This window comes from Trachurus japonicus, chromosome 6, assembly GCF_045865225.1.
Source record: "Trachurus japonicus isolate A0001 chromosome 6, Traja_1.0".
Lineage (NCBI taxonomy): Eukaryota > Metazoa > Chordata > Actinopteri > Carangiformes > Carangidae > Trachurus > Trachurus japonicus.
In genome coordinates, this window is record NC_140912.1 from 36,214,624 (window position 1) to 36,234,331 (window position 19,708).

General features: G+C 44.2%; 1 protein-coding gene and 1 long non-coding RNA gene across 2 annotated transcripts in view; both read left to right on the forward strand.

The window, feature by feature from the left end:
* Window positions 1–19,708, forward strand: part of LOC146986584 (uncharacterized) — a 387,075-nt gene that overhangs the window by 317,648 nt on the left and 49,719 nt on the right. Inside the window, exon 21 of the mRNA XM_085780291.1 lies at window positions 15,476–15,649. Coding sequence (XP_085636417.1) covers window positions 15,476–15,649 — 174 coding nt within the window. The remainder of the gene's footprint in view (window positions 1–15,475; window positions 15,650–19,708) is intronic.
* LOC146986597 (uncharacterized) lies at window positions 71–4,128 on the forward strand. The gene is made up of 4 exons (XR_015036043.1): window positions 71–253; window positions 1,411–1,527; window positions 2,716–2,840; window positions 3,743–4,128. It is a non-coding gene; the product is annotated as an uncharacterized LOC146986597 (long non-coding RNA).

Consider the following 19,708-nt stretch of genomic DNA (forward strand, 5'->3'; position numbering starts at 1 on the left):
CTTCCCCTCCCTCTGTCATCATGAACCATGGATTTATTACTGTATATTAATAGATCCATGCCATGAACGTGTGTGATTTCCAGTAAACACAGAGCAGAGGGAGGAGGTGAGAGTGAAACTGTTCAGACGCCATGTTAGAGTTTAGTTTTAGTTTTTATTATGGATCCCCATTAGTCCTCACCTTGGTAAGGACTATTCTTCCTGGGGTCCAGAGTGAACAGAGCAGAAGGAGAGAAACTGGAGTCTGAGACAAGTGAGTGTCAACACAATATTATTATTATTGTTGTTGTTGTTGTTGTTGTTATTCCTGTTCCTAGGAATTCTTTCTTTCTTTCTTCTTCTTCCGAGGAAGTCGTACTTCCCATGGGCGAAAACTAACCAAACTCTACAGAAACATCCTAGTCCTTGAGCCAAGACCCAAAATTTCACATATCGGTATCACCTGGGAGGGCAAATTCTAGTTGCGATTTTTTTTATTCCTATACACCCCTAGATTAAGTTTTGATATGATAGACCTTGCTGACTTGCAGCTTTATAGTATTTATCACCTCTTAAAGTAATAGACTGTTGCTGTTCAAAAACGAAAAAAGTGCCTTCCCTGGAAATCATCTTTCTTTCATCATATCCTCTTCTTTGGGTGTGTTTGAACTATTGGCCAGACATAGAGCCTAATAAACCCTCAAGTAATTTATAAGTAATTTATCTGATACAGGTGTATATAAGCTTCAATTAGCCGATTGTCAGGTCTAAATCATTGCAATGTATTTTCTAATTAAGGATACTTATAGATAGATGGCCTGTGGTTGTTGGGGAGGCCTGCCATAAAGTCTTGGAGGCATTCTGCCTAAAATTGCCCGGACCTGACCCAAAGCTGAACTTTTTTCACAGTGGTTTCATATCTACCTGCACGACAGTGAATAGCTTACTTAATCTGTGAAGCCACTGATTAATTTCTACTTTCCAATTAGGTCAGTGCGGTAGATGACGGTCTTTGGTCACAGCAGTCGTGGGTTCATTCCCCAACTGGTGCAAAATGAACATTATAAAGTCAATGGTCTTGTCTTTCCATTCTACTGTTTGTTGCTCTGAATTTGCCTGAAGTTGCCCAAATTTGCCAAAAAATAGCCCGGACCCGACCCAACGCTGTGCAGCAGCTATAATGTTGTTGCTGTAGTGTCAGAGTGTGAGAGTCATTCATCTCGACACAACTTCTTCAAACTCAGAACAAACATCAAAGGTCAAAGGTCAAAGGTCACGGTGACTGGATAAACATGGATTTAATGTCAAAGTACTATGAGTGGTGGAGGTCAACAACTGGATCAAACAAGGAAGTGATTATAGTGTGTGTGTGTGTGTGTCCACTGATCAGTGATAAATGTTATGTGAATAAAAACATGTTTGTGTCTTCAGAGGTCAGAACCACAGACTGAGAGCAGAGTCTCCAGGATCCATCTGTCTGTCCATGAAGAGTGACTGGTCCAAACAACCTTGGTGGTTCAGATATGGATGGGGACCTTCAGAGTCACGGTAAGAAACCTGATAAAAACATGAAACTGAGTGGTTACATCCCACCTTTCCGAAAATAGACTTCCATTCATCGTAACAGCGGGTTTCCTTTTTTTCTAAAGACCCCGCTATTCCGAAAAGGCTATTAGGGAAACCCCTCCATTCCGAAACCCCCCCACTCTGGACGGACAGTCAGAAAGGAAACGGAGGCTGCGTAGCCTATTGATCCTTTTTTCCTTTTTGGGGTCAAACGGATCATGTGCATAATTAACTGCAAAACAAGCAAACACTTCATATTAATGACATATAACGTTCATTATGTTTCTAGCCTGTCTAGCCTCAGGGTCTTTTTACTAAACTTAGCCAACTCCTTTCTTCATTGCTTAAACCCATCCAAAGCGAAATGTATTTATTTTTTCTCCCCCAGTCTGCTGTCAGCAGGAGCGACAGCTGCAGCAGGGAGTTCAGCCGCGCTCGAGCGGATCGGGGGGGGGGTATTTATTTTACTCTGTGGAGATCTCCCACAAGGGAGTGGGAGAGAAAGTAAGTGGGACAGATCTGTCCAGTCCCTGAGCAGCGCACTTTTCACAGACAGGCCACAACACAGAGTGTAAACAACGTCACGCGGTTCAGCACCATGGACAGCTGCGGTCACTGTCATGTCACCACTGTGTAGTGTGAGGAAGGACGGAGGCACTGATGTTGCATTCAGGTGCAGTCAGACACCTGAATGACGCTGTCGGCAAACCAACCGGATGTCATTTTACTTGACGAGAGAAAGACGGTAAAAAATAAAAATAAAATGTGGGTCAGGTAAACAATACGACATCACCATGACAACATATTGTCAGGCCTGTATTGTTTTGCCTCGTGCTGGCGGACCACTTGTTTACATAGACGCTTGTTTATCCTGTTACATGCAGCGTCTGTTGTCTGTCTGACGTCTGCCCGATTTCACGTGAATGCAACATCAAGAATACGTTCAGATATGCAACCGCACCGCTAGATGGGGGAATTCCTACGTACTGGGGCTTTAAGGTTATAGGGTTAGGAGCTAGGGAACACATTATGTCAATGAGTGTCCTCACAAAGATAGCATTACAAGCGTGTGTGTATGTGTGTGACATTACTGAAAAGGACTTCCTGGTTTGTGTGTGTGTGTGTCCACACGATCAATGTGATGTGAATAAAACATGTTTGTGTTTGCAGAGGTCAGAACCACAGACTGAGAGTAGAGTCTCCAGGATCCATCTGTCTGTCCATGAAGAGTGACTGGTCCAAAGAGCTTACAGTAATCCAGAATTCAGTTCTGGACCTGGACCTTCAAAGTCACGGTAAGAGACGGTTTCTACTACTAACACATTTGCACAAAATGTACAAGTAACTGTAAGTAGGACCACAAAGTTGTCAGCAAAGTGTAAAATAGTGAAACAGTATATACACAAATAACAATCTCAACACATACAGTGTTATCACAACTATGAAAAAGTGCCCAAAGAGTATACAGTAACTTCTCTTCAGCTATAGCCAATGAATATTATGCATCTGAACAGTGTAGCCGACCAATTGGGATGAAAAAATATGAACACTTCTTTTAGAGTTTTAAACCACACTGTTAACGCATTGTCAAAACAGTTCGTTGTATAACTGATCACATCAAAACTGAAATGCAACCTTTCCCTACAAACGGAGGGAATTATGTCTGGAAAAAAAGAAAAACCATACCCATTACAAAGTATGTATAAAAGCACTCTGAATTGTGTTTTGAGGAATATTTGTTGAGTCTATTACAGTAATTGTCTCTTGGAGCATAAAAAACGCCCAACATTCGAAAGAGACATTTTTTACATGCTATATGTTTTGTGCCATTGTTCCTCCACAATATGGCACAAGGCCATTTGTTGGTCATCGTTGTGTGTCGTTACTGGGAGCTTTGAAGTTTGATATACAGATTTTGGACTTTGGGGGACATCTTGTCAATCATCTGATTGTAAACAAGAAAGATAAGATTTCCCAACATGTCAAACTATTCCTTTGAACTTGTATAATCAACTAAGTCCTTTTACTTACTGTAAAAAAAAAGAAGTTCAATCCAATATGTTGTGTATTGTTGCTGGGAATTACATAATATCCAATAGGTAATGATAACAAATACATGTCAGCAATCCAACCATGGTTCAGGTGTTATGGTTGTTCTAACAACAAACAACAAACAAAAATCTCTCTTTTTTTTTAGTACACAAAATCTAGGAAAGGGCAACGAGAGATGGAGAGCGGAGGAGGAGAAGAAGAGGAGACAAGGAGGCGAAGGGAGAAGGAAAAGAGAGGAGAGGGGAGGAAAAGAAGAGGAGATGAGAAGGAGAAGATGGAAGGAAGAGAGAGGAGAAGGAGAGGGGAGGAGAAGAGAGAGGTCTAAGAGAGGAGAAAGGGAGAAGAAGAGATGAGGTGAAGTGAAGATGGGAGACAACGAGAAGAGAAAAAGCAAAGAGAGGGGAGGAAAAGAAGAGGAGACGAGGAGGAGAAGATGGAAGGAAGAGAGAGGAGAAGAAGAGGAGACGAGCAGAAGAGAGAAGGAGTGGTGGAGGAGGAAAAGAAGAAGACAAGGAGAGGAGAGAAGGAAAAGAGAGGAGACGTGTGACTTTGTGACATGCCATGCAACAAGATGAGACTGTTGTTCACTCATGACGGACAAATATGGACACATATGCAGACACACACATAATCTGTTGTGACTGTCAGGAGCTAGACTGCAGCTCTGTATTACTACCTGTTGTAATATGTTGTGTCAAAATGTCACTGGAAAAAAGGTATGATGAAGATAATGTATTCTGTGGGTAACGGGGGCGGGACTAGATAAGCTTTTGCTTTTCCCGCTTTCCCTTTCGCACTACAGGCAATTAAATGATGACAGTCCAGGGAATAAAGTTAAACAGTTTTATTACAAAGGTTCTGCTTGACAGGTTACAAAGGCCCACTTTCATCTCCTCGGTTTACGTCGTCAATATCACTAGCAAGGCAAGGATTACGTATCACAAACCACTTTCTTGCACACTTCAAAAGGTTTACACACTAGAGAAGATTTGGCACATTTTTCATGGGCGCAACCCAATACTTAGCTCTGCTGCTCACCCCACAAATGCATGTTCCTTACAAGTGTGGAACCATTTAAAAGGGTAATAAACAGGCTTTCCACCACTATAAGATTTATTTCCTAAAAGAATTGTTACAACAAAGAAATAATCTACCAAACACAAATTTCCTTACTTTTTGTACAAAGTTTAAATCAAATCAAATTAAATTTCAGTTCATTTCTCAGTTGACGTATAAAGAGACCCCGTGGAGTTTGCTTTTGGTTATAAAAGAGTCTCATATTATTGTGGATGAATATACGTTACCCACACTTGTTAATGGGTTCATTTTAGATAAATATATCGTTTTGTCTTTATAGTTTCCTACTTTCGGTTTCCCGGACGCTGCCCGGTGGGTCATGGGAATAACGCAGCCAGATCGCCATTCATGGTCGGAACTACGATGGTATCTGATCGTCTTCGGACCTCCGACTTTCATTCTTGATTAATGAAAACATTCTTGGCAAATGTTTTCGCTTTAGTTCATCTTGCGCTGATCCAAGAATTTCACCATGCGCACGGAGGCTCATGGGAAATGTAGTGTGAAAAACTTCTTTCCAAAACTCCTCCTAGTCCCTTTAATTCAATTTTAAACTTAAAATGAAGTTTCTCGGGGCGTCGAGTGGCGCAGGAGGTCCCCATGTAAAGGCTACAGTCCTCAATGCAGGTGGCCCTGGTTCGAATCCCGCATTGGGCACTTCCCGCATTTCCTGCATGTCATTCCCCCTCTCTCTGTCTCCCTGTTTCCTGTCTCCTGTCTCTCTCAACTAAACTACCAGTAAAGGCATGAAAAGCCAAAAAATCTACTTAAAAAAGAAAAGAAATTTCTCTTGTTTATTTTAATTTTTTAATTAGTTTATAAGTCTTTCCTTTTTATGTTTAGGTTTATTTTCCTGTGTACTTTCTGAACTGTTGTTTTCATTTGTTACAGTGGTAAAAAAAACTTTAACAGATTTTATTTTGTAGATATGTTCTATTTACTTCTGTTCTCTGCACTGTCCTAATTTCATTATAGGTTTTTTTTGCTGTTGCCAAACATATACAGTATATTTTTTATTTTATTTGCAAAAATGTACAATTTCATTATAAGTTTAAGTTACAACACTTAGACACAAAGTTGATGACAACGTTTGTGATGAATAAGACAGAGAACAGACTGAGCTGTAACTTGTAGTGGAGTGTCTTTAAATCTCTCAGCAGCTCTTCTACCACAGCTGGATCTCAGCTCACTGTTTATTCATGGTGTCAGAGTTCACCTGTCCATACAGGTGTAATACCAGGAGTTACCCAGCAGATGGCGCTACTCTACGGTAGAAAGAGACTTCCTCATTATAATTTATTGTCCAGTTTAAAGTTCATGGTGACAGAGGGAGGCTCTGTCACTATGGACTTTAAACTGAACAATAAATGATTGTAACTGCAGAGCAGAGTCAGGAAGTGAAGGTGAAGATGTTCAGACGCCATTTTAGAGTGAACAGAGCAGAAGGAGAGAAACTGAAGTCTGAGACGAGTGAGTGTCAACACAACATTATTATCATTATTAGTATTATTGTTGTTGTTGTTGTTGTTGTTGTTGTTGTTGTGTCAGAGTGTGAGAGTCAGTGTGTCTGTGTGGACTGTGGAGGGAAGAAGAGTCAGACGTAGTCCGTACATACGTCAGCACATTGTCTCAGATTCACCTCCACACAACTTCTTCAAACTCAGAACAAACATCAAAGGTCAAAGGTCACGGTGACTGGATAAACATGGATTTAATGTCAAAGTCCTATGAGTGGTGGAGGTCGACGACTGGATCAAACAATTACGTGATTATAGTTTGTCCTCGGTGGATTTGGGTGTGTCTTGATTCTGTGTGTGTGTGTGTGTGTGTGTGTCTGTGTGTGTGCGTGTGTGTGTGTGTGTTACTGGTTTCCCTCTCAGACTGACTGAAATCCTGAAGATGAGTGACTGGTCCAAAGATTGGAATCCTCCAGACTTCAGTTCTGGACCTGGACCTGGACCTGGACCTCCAGAGTCACGGTAAGAGACAGTTTCTACTGTAAACTGAGCTGAAGAAGATTTAGTCATTAGACTCATGTGAAGGAAACAGAGAGAAACCAGGAACCAGATCCATCAGACTCTGAAGGTTCACAACTAGTCTCCTGCAGTGAAACACAAACACTAGAGAAAACAGAAAAAACGTATTTCCCCCTGTTCAGTTTTTTTTTTTCTTTGGAGTTTTCCCTCAGTCGATGTGAGGCTCTAAGTTCAGAGGACATTGTAAAAGTTTGTTAAAACAGGATGTACAAATGAACTTGCCCTGCCACAGCTCCAAAATGAGTCCCAGCTGAAGTAGAATGAACATATTACTCTATGTTAAAGGGACAATGAGGAGTTTTGGAAAAGCGAAGTGTCTTCACACTACATTTATGAGCCTCCGCGCACCGTGAAATTCTTTGACCGGCGCAAGACAGACTCATGTTTTCATTCATCAAGAATTAAAGTCAGAGGTTTGAAGACGATCAGATACCGTCGTAGTTCCGACCATAAACGGAGATTCGGCGGCATTATTCTCATGACTCGCCACGAAACCGAAAGTAAAGAAACGCTGGTCGGCTCGCCCAGCATTTCCACCACCACTAATAATAACAAAATAACGATAGAGACAAAACGATATATTTATCGAAAATGGACCCATTAACAAGTGTGGGTAGCGGAGATTCATCCATATTAAAGCAGAAGTAAGTGATATATTTGTGTTAATATAAGTCTTAAATAGTTATATCTTCCGACAGCAATCACTTACATAGAGTGTTTGGACCGAAACACGGGTCTGTCAGTCACTCTGCTCTGCTCTGAGCCAAGGAGAAAACATTTATCGTATCCTACAGTTTTTATCCAATGAGGAGAGAGAACGGCATGCAGGGCTGTGTGTGCAGCCAAGGGACGCCGCGAATGTGGCGACGTAGGGACGAGGACTGTTATGGTGCGTTCAAGGAAACTCGTATTTTTCCGACCGTGAAGTTGTACCAGTTCGATCTGGTACGAGTTCACGGGTCGGAAGTTACGAGTGGCCGTTATAGTGACTTTCACCGGTAAAACAGGTCGGAAAAACACGAGTGGGTTGCCTGAAACGCTACAAAGTCGTAAGTTGTGACTTGAAGCTGTAATTTACGATTTCAAAAGCCTGCCTGGAACGCAGCATTAGCGAAAACGACTGGACCACTCACTTCTGCTTTAATATGAGACTTTTTTATTGTCGCAGAATTTTTCATTCTGCCGCTGGAGAAACTCCTCGTTGTCCCTTTAACACATCAAAGGGTCTAAGATCAGTGAGGCCACATCCATGTTCTTTCTTCTCCATTGAAGAGAAGCCACATCAGTGTTCGATCACTTCCTGTTTTACACTGGAATTCTTCCTCTGAACACAGACTGAGAGCAGAGTCTCCAGGATCCATCTGTATGTCCATGAGGAGCGACTGGTCCAGAGCTACACCTCCAGACTTGAGTCCTGGACCTGGACCTGAACCCTCCTGCTGGTCTGTGAAGAGCGACTGGTCCAGAGCTACTCCTCCATACTTCAGTTCTGGACCCGGACCCACCTGCTGGTCTGTGAAGAGCGACTGGTACAGAGCTACTCCTCCATACTTCAGTTCTGGACCTGGACCTGGACCTCCAGAGTCACGGTAAGAGACGGTTTCTACTGTAAACCTCAGAGACAGAAACATACACACACACACACACACACACACACACACACACACACACACACACACACACACACACACACACACACACACACACACACACATTCACATTAATGACATTTACATACAGCACAGGACATGTAACAGGACATATGACAACAGTCAACAGTGCTCAGGGGCAAAAGATTAAAATTAAACAAATCAAACCAATAGCGCTCAAAGTTTCTTCCCCATGTTTAATCGACAGATGGCTGCTGGAATAAAACTTTTTTTGTACCGCTTAGTTTTGCAGGCTGGTACCTTGAGCCTCCTTCCTGATTGGAGCAACTGAATATCAGTGTTGAGAGGGTGGGATTGTCGTTTAAAACAGAGGCAGCCAGCCTCTGTAACTGTTTTGTGCACAGAGACAGTGGATAAAACTGTGCCTCTCCAATCAGCCTACTCAGCCATTTCACAATTTGGTTCAGGCAGTTTTTGTTTTTAAGTTACAAGTTTCCAAACCAAAAGACAAGACAAAAGGATAAAATAGATTCAATAAAAGCCTGATAAAACAAGGTCAACATGGTTGTGTCAATGTGGAAAGACGTACGGTTTCCTCAAACAGTACTGGCGCTGGTGTCCCTTTTTTACAAAGAGCTTCACAGTTTGCCTCAGAGATCACTTTGTTGTCAATGGCAGCTCCAAGATATTTATATGTGTTGACACACTCCACCGTCTGACCTTTCAAAGTTGTTACCTCTTCATCGTCATCGGCCCACTTGCAAAAGTCAATGATCATGTCTTAAGTTTGTGAGATGTTCATCTGGAGGAAAGACTTTTCACACCAGTCAAGGAAATCAATGACAAGAGGGCCATGGCTCGACAATAACAGTGTTGTCTGCATACTGCCTGTCCTCTCCGTTGCTATATGTTGGTAGAGGATGAATAAAAGAGGAGAAGGCACACATCATTGCGGGGAGCCAGTAGAGAAAGAAACCTGATCAGAGAGGACTCCATTCACTCTTACTTTTTATGTCCTGTTGAGCACATTAAGTAAAGCGACTGTGGCATCCTCTACACCTCTGTTTAGACTACAGACTAATAGCATAGGATCAGGGTCATGCTCAGTGTTCTTAAGGATTTCAGATTTCACCAGTTTCTCAAAAGTTTTCATAACAATCGATGTCAATGCGAAAGGGACAGGGATAACAACAGCATACTTCCTTGGCACATGCTGCATCTTCAGAGACTATTTTGTACAGGATTTCAGCAGGTGGCCATGGATGTTATCAGGATGATAATTCTTTTATGTTTTGAGGGAACAGAAGGATTTTTCAACATCCTTTTGGGTGATGAAAAAGTTTTGATTGTCACTAATCACTTTGACTCATTTCCTGTATTTCCTGACTAAAATCAAAGGTGTCAAAGCAGGTATAAAACAAATGAGAGCATTTGCAAATTCTTTATCTGACTTAAAGCCATTTAAAGTCAATCAGACTGATGAAGCACAGCGTCCTCATGTTACTGTGTCATCAGCCTCAGTCAGTGCCACCTCCACAGTTTCCATAGATAGATTCAGACATGCCCACAATCAGCTGATCTCATGTCATACCGTCTTGAGGTGGTCAACCAATCAGAGCTCAGATGTGGAGCTGTGACATGTTGTTGATCCAGAAATGTCTTGACAGGAGGAAGAGGAGTGGTGTCTCTGTGGACCAGCAGCTGTCCTGCTGTGGTCTCTGTCAGGACGTCCTGAAGGATCCCGTCTCCACCAGCTGTGGACACTGGTTCTGCAGACAGTGCTTCACCTCAGACTGGGACCAGTCTGGTTCTTCAGGACCCCCCTCCTGTCCCCAGTGTGGAAAAAGATCCAGAACCAGAGGTGGACTGCAGACAGCCAATCAAAGCAGCTGTGTACAAAGTGAGACTGAACATCTGTCTGCTGATGTGGTCTTTTGTGAAACCAGGACCTGTTGTTTTCTCCAGAGTCATTGTTCCATCACACAGCACTGACATTTAAGATGATGATTCAAACCTTCTCTTTGTTGTCTGTAGTTTTTCTGTAGCTGATGAAAATAATCTGATCAGATTGTCAGACTCTCTGTCTTCAGTCTGACTCTGTCTCTTCTCTCTCAGCAGATCGTGGTCTGCAGGAGGTTTTAGATCAACATAAGATCAGTCTGAGGAGCAGATGTGAACGAGTGACTGAAGGAACTGAGGCTACAGGAAGTGGAACAGGAAGTGAAACCCTCCTCAACAGGATCTACACTGAGCTCTACATCACAGAGGGACAGAGTGAAGAGGTTAATACCCAACATGAGGTGAGACAGCTGGAGACAACGTCCAAGAAGAAGACCCTCCATGACACTCCAATCAAGTGCAACGACATCTTTAAAAAGTTACTTGTCCAAAAGGGAGAGGACATCTCTACCGTCTCACCTGTCCAACAGAGAGAGGACGTCTCTACGGTCTCACCTGTCCAACAGAGAGAGGACGTCTCTACGGTCTCACCTGTCCAACAGAGAGACGTCTCTACAGTCTCACCTGTCCATCAGAGAGAGGACATCTCTACGGTCTCACCTGTCCAACAGAGAGACGTCTCCACAGTCTCACCTGTCCAACAGAGAGAGGACGTCTCCATGGTCTCACCTGTCCAACAGAGAGAGGACGTCTCTACGGTCTCACCTATCCAACAGAGACCCATCAGAGTGGTTCTGACCAACGGCGTCGCTGGCGTTGGAAAAACCTTCTCTGTGCAGAAGTTCACTCTGGACTGGGCCGAGGGCTTGGAGAACCAAGATGTCAGTCTGCTGGTTCTGCTTTCGTTCAGGGAGCTGAACCTGATCAGAGATCAGCGGTTGAGTCTTCTCAGGCTGCTCCATGTTTTCCATCCAACATTACAGAAGGTCACAGCAGAGCAGCTGGCTGTCTGTAAACTTCTATTCATCTTTGATGGCCTGGATGAAAGCCGACTGTCACTGGACTTCAACAACAGGGAGGTTGTGTCTGATGTCACACAGACGTCATCAGTCAACGTGCTGCTGACAAACCTCATCCAGGGGAATCTGCTTCCCTCGGCTCTGGTCTGGATCACCTCCAGACCTGCAGCAGCCAATCAGATTCCTCCTACATGTGTTGACAGGGTAACAGAGGTCCGAGGCTTCACTGACGCCCAGATGGAGGAGTACTTCAGGAAGAGGTCCAGTGATGAAGATCTGTCCAGAAGAATCATCTCACACATCAAGGCGTCCAGGAGCCTCCACATCATGTGTCAAGTCCCAGTCTTCTGCTGGATCAGTGCTACAGTTCTGGAGCACATGTTGACCACAGACCAGAGAGGAGAGCTGCCCAAGACCACGACTGACCTGTTCTCACACTTCCTGCTGGTCCAGACAAAGAGGAAGAAGAACAAGTACGGTGAAGGACATGAGACGAGTCCACAGGAGCTGACGAAGGCCGACAGGGAAGTTCTTCTGAAGCTGGGGAGGCTGGCGTTTGAACAGCTGGAGGAAGGAAACATCATGTTCTACCAAGAAGACCTGGAGCAGTGTGGTCTGGATGTCACAGAGGCCTTGGTGAACTCAGGACTCTGTACTGAGATCTTCAAAAGAGAGAGTGTGATCTTCCAGAAAACAGTCTACTGCTTTGTTCATCTGAGTGTTCAGGAGTTTCTGGCTGCAGTCTACATGTTCCACTGTTTCACCAACAGGAACACACAGGTCCTCAAAGAGTTCCTTGGTAAACAACATGTTGATTTAACCCTGGATTACTTCCTGAAGAGAGCCATGCTGAAATGCCTCTTAAGTAGAAATGGTCACTTCGACCTGTTTGTTTGCTTCCTTCATGGCCTCTCTCTGGAGTCCAACCAGAGGCTGTTAGGAGGTCTGCTGGGTCAGACAGACAACAGTCCAGAAACCATCCAGAGAACCATCAACAACCTGAAGAAGATGAAGACTGTTTACATCTCTCCTGACAGAAGCATCAACATCTTCCACTGTCTGACGGAGATGAAGGACCAGTCAGTTCATCAGCAGATCCAACAGTTCCTCAAGTCAGAGAGCAGATACAAGGAGGAACTCTCTGAGATCCAGTGTTCAGCTCTGGCCTACATGCTGCAGATGTCAGAGCAGGTTCTGGACCAGTTGGACCTGAGGAAGTACATCACATCAACTCAGGGACGACAGAGACTGATCCCAGCTGTGAGGAACTGCAGGAAGGCTCGGTGAGTCCAGACATGATCAATATAATTATTGATCAATAATTTAATTGAGTTGAAATAAACACAGTTTTTATTTTTTTCTCATTATTTTTTGTTTGACGTTGAAAACATTACATAAGGGATGACATAGAGTGAGCAGGCTTTGCTTCAGGTCCCGTCCATCCTGTGAGAGTGATGAGGATCATTGTTTCCTGTCAAACTCAGTCAGAGAAGATGAGCTGAAGCTCAGATGTTCATCACATCATCACGTCCTGTCATCAGATGCATCAACTGTGTTTTTACTGCAGCTTTCATCTGATTTGATTCTGACACATTTGATATTTCCTCTCTTCACAGACTTGTTGGTTGTGAACTCTCAGAGAGTCAGTGTGAAGTCGTGGCCTCAGCTCTGAAGTCCAATCCCTCCCACCTGACAGAACTGGACCTGAGCTACAACAACCTGAGAGATTCATCAGTGAAGGTTCTGTGTGCTGGACTGGAGAGTCCATACTGTCGACTGGAGACTCTGAGGTGAGTTCACTGACTGGACCTGTTGGACTTTTGTCTGTGTTCAGTTCAAATGTGTGAAGTTCAGTTTGAAGCAGCGACTGATTGTGACTCCATGTTAACGGCACGGTGGCACAGTGGTTAGCACTGTTGCCTCACAGCAAGAAGGTCCTGGGTTCGAATCCCCAGGTCCTTTCTGTGTGGAGTTTGCATGTTCTCCCCGTGTCTGCGTGGGTTTCCTCCGGGTGCTCCGGTTTCCCCCACCACTAAAAACATGTCGGCTAAGTTAATCCTCCAGTCAGCGCCCCTGACCAAAGGCACTGGCTCATAATCTGGAGTTGGTCCCCGGGCGCTGCACCGTGGCTGCTCACTGCTCCTCAGGGATGGGTTAAATGCAGAGAAAGAATTTCACTGTACTAGCTGTATATGTGACAAATAAAGTACCTTTACCTTTACTGCAGCTGGTAGAAGGTGAAGGGTCAGAGGTCACTCTGAGGTCAGTGTGGTGATGATGATGATGATGATGATGATGATGATGATGATGATGATGATGATGATGATGATGATGATGATGAGCTGGCTCTCAGATTAAGCTGCTAACAGAACAGCTGGATCAGCCACTGTAGCTGAAGCTGAGCAGATGTGATGGAGTTTTCCCTCTTTGCTTGGTTCAGGGTCAAAGGTCAAAGCAGCTTCCCAGTGTGGGAGGTCAAGTTAAAGTCCAGGGGTCCGTTTCACAAAGCAGGTTTAGTGAAAACTCTGAGTCTGTTAACCCTGAAATGAGGCAAACTCTGGGTTTTCCGTTTCAGAAAGGGAGGTAACTCAAACCAGGGAAAGAGGAGTAACTCCATCCCGTTTCACAAATAGAGGTAACTGAAGCTCGGAGTCAGTTACTATGGCAACACACTCCGTGAACCTAACCTGGTCCGGAGCAGGTTTTCTCCAACTAACCCTGGGTTTCTCCGTTTTATCTGAAGCTGCAGACTGAAAGCAGTGGCTGACAGGACATGTAAACATCGTCAGGAGGATTATTAGACCTCAACTTGATGTTTTATTCTCCATGAGGATTTGTTTGATCGTTCCCGTTGTTCTGAACCGTCAGTTTATCTCAACAACCCTCACATGAAACGACACGGACACGCACACGCACGCAGTTCAGAATCCCGCATCCCAAGGCAATCATTCCAATTGTCATGAATGTGAATATGTACACGTCCTCCACATCCTCCACATCCATTGCGGCAAGGCAGAGGACTCTCCACTTTTCCCACCCATCCAGGATGTAGCCGGACATGAAGGTCCCGTCCGGGCATGTAGGTTCACCAGAACCTGCACGCCTTGTTGAGAACACTCTGTCAATAGCATTCAGTGACCAGCTCAGCAAATCCATCGTGGACCAATTGATTGACCTTAGTGTGTCGATTTACAGGCCTCAGTTGAATTCTTGACTTCTTTGAACTTCTGATCTCTCACAATAGTGTCACAGTTGCATTAGTACCCTAATTAATCTCCACCATGTTGATACACATTATAACAACATCCTGCTATGCACAAACTGACATTGGCCTCTGACCATACAAGTTTCTCTGGTTCAACTGATTGTTTGGGTACAGAATGTTTTTTGTTATTCTCCCATGCCGTCTCAACACAGTGTCTGCTGATTCGCGTCTCTGACCTTTATCAACCCTCATGTATCATTTTTTACCGGTCAATGGTTGAATTTACATACTTTTTCTTAAAGACACTTGTTGTAGACACACAGTGTTGTTAGTTTTGAACTTGTAGTAAAGTCAAAAAGAATCCAACTTTAGATGAAGTGAATAAATCAAAGCCCTGACTGCATGTCACTGGTTTTTAGTCCAGTCTCTGTTTCTCTTCATGTTTCACCTCCACTACAGAAACACATGTGATGTATCAGACAATAACTGATCTATAATCAATAGCTGCTGGCTCCACCTCTTTCCTGAGGCTCTGTCATGTTTATAGTGAAACATTCAAAGCCAACATCCCATAATAAGCAGGTGTGTGTGTGTGTGTGTGTGTGTGTGTGTGTGCTGGTTTCAGGTTTTTCTGACTTTGAGCTTCATTCAACATGTGTTTCTACATGTCAGTTGTCATGGTAACAGAGTTCAGCCTCACATGTTTGTTGTCTTGAGCATGGTCGGTAAACCTCTGATCGATGTGGCTGCACAACATGAGTTTGTCTGGATGGAGCCACAGGTGGAGCTGACAGGTGAAGAGGCGGAGTCACTGTGTCTGTGTTGAAGCAGCAGCAGCTTCTCATGAATATTAATGAGCTGTTTTCTCTCTATGTGACTTTTTAACCTGCTTCCTGTTGCTTCAGCTGTCGGACTTTGATTTTCTAAACTTGTTCTTTCTGAAGCTTCTTCAGCTCTGAACAGATGATGAGACACTGAACGCTGTCAACAAGGAGCTTTGTCCTCAACTCACTGATTTTATTCTTTATTCAGATTGTACAACTGCAGTTTGTCAGAGATCAGCTGTTCTTCTCTGGGCTCAGCTCTGAAGTCCAACCCCTCCCACCTGAGACACCTGAACCTGAGCTACAACAAGCTGCAGGATTCAGGAGTGAAGGATCTGAGTGGTTTTCTGGAGAGTCCAGACTGCAGACTGGAGACTCTGAGGTCAGACTCTGTTTTATTTCTGTGCTCAGATGAATGTGATGTGAAAGTTGTGTTGATACTGAGCTGCAGACATGAGGCTGATATTCTACTGATCCACACTGAGGCTGTAGGACAGGGTAGGCAGGCGCTCACAGACCAAGACCAGGGCTGTGGGGGGGTCGGCACCTCAGACAGCTCATCACGCAAAAACCTCACAACAAACACGTTCATGCACAATGGTTTACACAGATCCAAGTCTTAAACATGTGCAATACCTTTCCCCACAATCCACGCTGTCCTGACATCAGCTGTTATTAACACACAACTCAAATCAATAACAGGATCACATAATGAAGCACCGCTCACATCACACAACAAACCTTTAACACAATCCACACTCAAACCTGAGCAACGAGGATGTTAACTGTACACAACAAGCTGTTATTACAAGGTTTACAAGAGATAAGACACACAACCTGGGCTGTGTGTGTGTGTGTGCTGGTTTCAGGTTTTTCTGTCTCTGAGCTTCATTCCTCTGTGTTTCTACACGTTAGTTGCCATGGTAACAGAGCCTCAGTAAATCTCTGATCAATGTGGCTGCACAACATGAGTTTGTCTGGATGGAGCCACAGGTGGAGCTGACAGGTGAAGAGGCGGAGTCACTGCGTCTGTGTTGAAGCAGCAGCAGCTTCTCATGAATATTAATGAGCTGTTTTCTCTCTACTGTATGTGACTGTTTAACCTGCTTCCTGTTGCTTCAGCTGTTGGACTTTGATTTTCTAAACTTGTTCTTTCTGAAGCTTCTTCAGCTCTGAACAGATGATGAGACACTGAACGCTGTCAACAAGGAGCTTTGTCCTCAACTCACTGCTTTTATTCTTTATTCAGATTGTGGAACTGCAGGATGTCAGAGATCAGCTGTTCTTCTCTGGTCTCAGCTCTGAAGTCCAACCCCTCCCACCTGAGACACCTGGACCTGGGTGACAACGACCTGCAGGATTCAGGAGTGAAGGATCTGAGTGGTTTTCTGGAGAGTCCAGACTGTAGACTGGAGACACTGGGGTCAGACTCTGTTTTATTTCTGTGCTCAGATGAATGTGATGTGAAAGTTGTGTTGACACTGTTGTTACTGTTGTAGATCTTAGATCTTTGATCCACAACTGAACCTGATTGATCTTCACTCAGAACTTGAATCATTGACTTTGATGTCATGAATGAAAGACGTTTGAAATAATTGTTGTCTCATGTTTCCACTTGTTCTTCTCTCACACTGACAATGACTCTTCACTTTCAGCTCATTTCACTCAGTCTGATCAATAATCAATGATCTGATCACTTCAGATGTGTGTGTGTGTGTGTGTGTGTGTGTGTGTGTGTGTGTGTGTGTGTGTGTGTGTGTGTGTGTGTGTGTGTGTGTGTGTGTGGTCCTGGATCAGGTCTGGACCTTTAACCTTTGATCCAGTTCAGTCCTGAATCAGAGAGTTGTAGTCAGTGTTTAGTCCAACAGGTATTGATCAGATATTGATTGTATATTGACAGACTGATCTGAGGTCAGCAGCAGCTGATGAATCTGTGCTGACATGTGGATGATGTGTGTAGAAGGCCACATGATGATGATCCACAACAACACAAGGACAAAGTCCCTCTACTCATTTACACACTGATCATTGATCAGGACACATCTGATCAATCATCAATCATTTCATCTTCTTCTTTTGTTCTTTATTCAGATTGAAGGAGTGCAGTTTGTCAGAGATCAGCTGTTCTTCTCTGGGCTCAGCTCTGAAGTCCAACCCCTCCCACCTGAGACACCTGGACCTGAGTAACAACAACAAGCTGCAGGATTCAGAAGTGAAGGGTCTGAGTGGTTTTCTGGAGAGTCCAGACTGTAGACTGGAGACTCTGAGGTCAGACTCTGTTTTATTTCTGTGCTCAGATGAATGTGATGTGAAAGTTGTGTTGATACTGAGCTGCAGACATGAGGCTGATATTCTACTGATCCACACTGAGGCTGTAGGACAGGGTAGGCAGGCGCTCACAGACCAAGACCAGGGCTGTGGGGGGGTCGGCACCTCAGACAGCTCATCACACAACAACCTCACAACAAACACATTCATGCACAATGGTTTACACAGATCCAAGTCTTAAACATGTGCAACACCTTTTCCCCACAATCCATGCCGTCCTGACATCAGCTGTTATGAACACACAACTCAGATCAATAACAGGATCACATATTGGAGCACCGCTCACATCACACAACAAACCTTTAACAAAATCCACACTCAAACCTGAGCAACAAAGATGTACAAGCTGTTATTACAAGGTTTACAACAGAGAAAACACACAACCTGGGCTGTGTGTGTGTGTGTGTGTGTGTGTAAAAGTGTCTAAGTGTCAGAGAGAGAGTAGGTTAAATATGTACATCATACATCAGTCCGACTGCCCATAAGTCTGACAGCTCATTTCTCCGACTACCCATTCTACAGTGTTAAGGTTAGGTTTAGGGTAAGGTTAAGGGTTAGGGCTACTTAAGTCGGAGAAATGGGAGGTCGGACTAATGGACGCAAACATAAAGAAATGTATGGTCGGAGAAATGGGTAGTCGGACGGAGGTCATGCGCCCAGCTTAGGTGTTGGTCTCCCGTCAGATAAAAGCTGCTGTTGTTCTTCAGATGAAAGCTCATTAAAGTGTTCACCTCTCCAGTGGAGCATCACTGCAGTTGAATTAGCTGCTAAACTGCTGGACGCTAAAGAGCCAGGGGACACGTCTGTGTGTTGACCATTCACCAAGGCAATGTGAACAGAAGTGCAGCTCAGACATGGTGCAGTTAAAGTGAAATTCCGGCGTAAGTGTAAACCATGGTCAAACACACCGTAACACCGAGTTAGACCCCCCCTCGAGAGATCAATTTGCCCGACCGCTACATTCACGAGATCCACCAACTTCAGCAAATACCGCAATATCGCCACACACGGCGCTCTCCGGATCCACTGTCTGACCGCAACCAAAACGCCACCATTTGCCCAAAATAATGCTCAGAACTGCACCAAATGTCATCAATAGTACACACAGGGTCCCAGCACGTAGTACGAGTTGTCAAACATCTGCTAGCTTTGCCTGTTTTCTTTAGCAAGGAGATGCAACACAACTCACCTACTTCTCCTCCGGGAGCCGCTCGTTGGTGAGGAAGCCCTGACGAGTCGATCACCGAGTGCACCGGAGTTCCACAGCTCAGGGGCCTCATTTATCATTGTGGATACACGCTTTTTTACACGCTCTTTCCCCCATTTTGTGCGTACGCACTTTTCTCCGCCTAATTTGGGATCTATCAAACCAAAACTTGTCGGGAGTAAGAGCAAAAATTTACGACCAGTCCGACCATGGCGTACCGGCATTTACACGCTTTTTGAAGAACAAGAGGAATTGGCGACACCGCTGCAGAGTCAGAGAACTGCAGTATGCGAGGGAGAGAGGAGCGCGGACACTGTTTGAAGTAGCAAGTAGTGGTGGTGATGATGACCCCCCCCCCCCACCACCACCACCACCGCACACGTGTTGACGTCGGCACTTTACATGAAAAGCACAGCGACTCAGATTTTTCCCCTGTGCATTTACACTAGTTTGCTCCTAAATACTGGCTTTATAAAACGAATTTCGTTTTCTTTTGATATCATATTGATATTTCCCCCTGCATGTAGGCTACACCTCTTCCACAACCCGTCTGTCCAGTCTGGAAAATAATTTCTGCGACGTGCGTGTGTTACGTAGCCAGACTGGACACACACAAAGCAAGCAGCAAGCACAATAATGTCGGCGCAAATCAAAGCAAATGAGAAAACATGATCGATATTTTTTGTGTGAATAATATTTATTGTATTTAACAAAACTGGGTGCTGCCCAACATCATTTTAGGAAAAGTCACAGACTGGTGGACTTCAATGTTTTTTTTTTTTTTTTTTTTTAAATATATAGCTATGCACAAATGAAAATCAAAGTCTTCCAGTGAACGGAAGTTGGGGGTTAGTGGAAAGGGGTGCAAAGTACTGACTGGCAGTGGAAACCCTGCTTTAAATTATT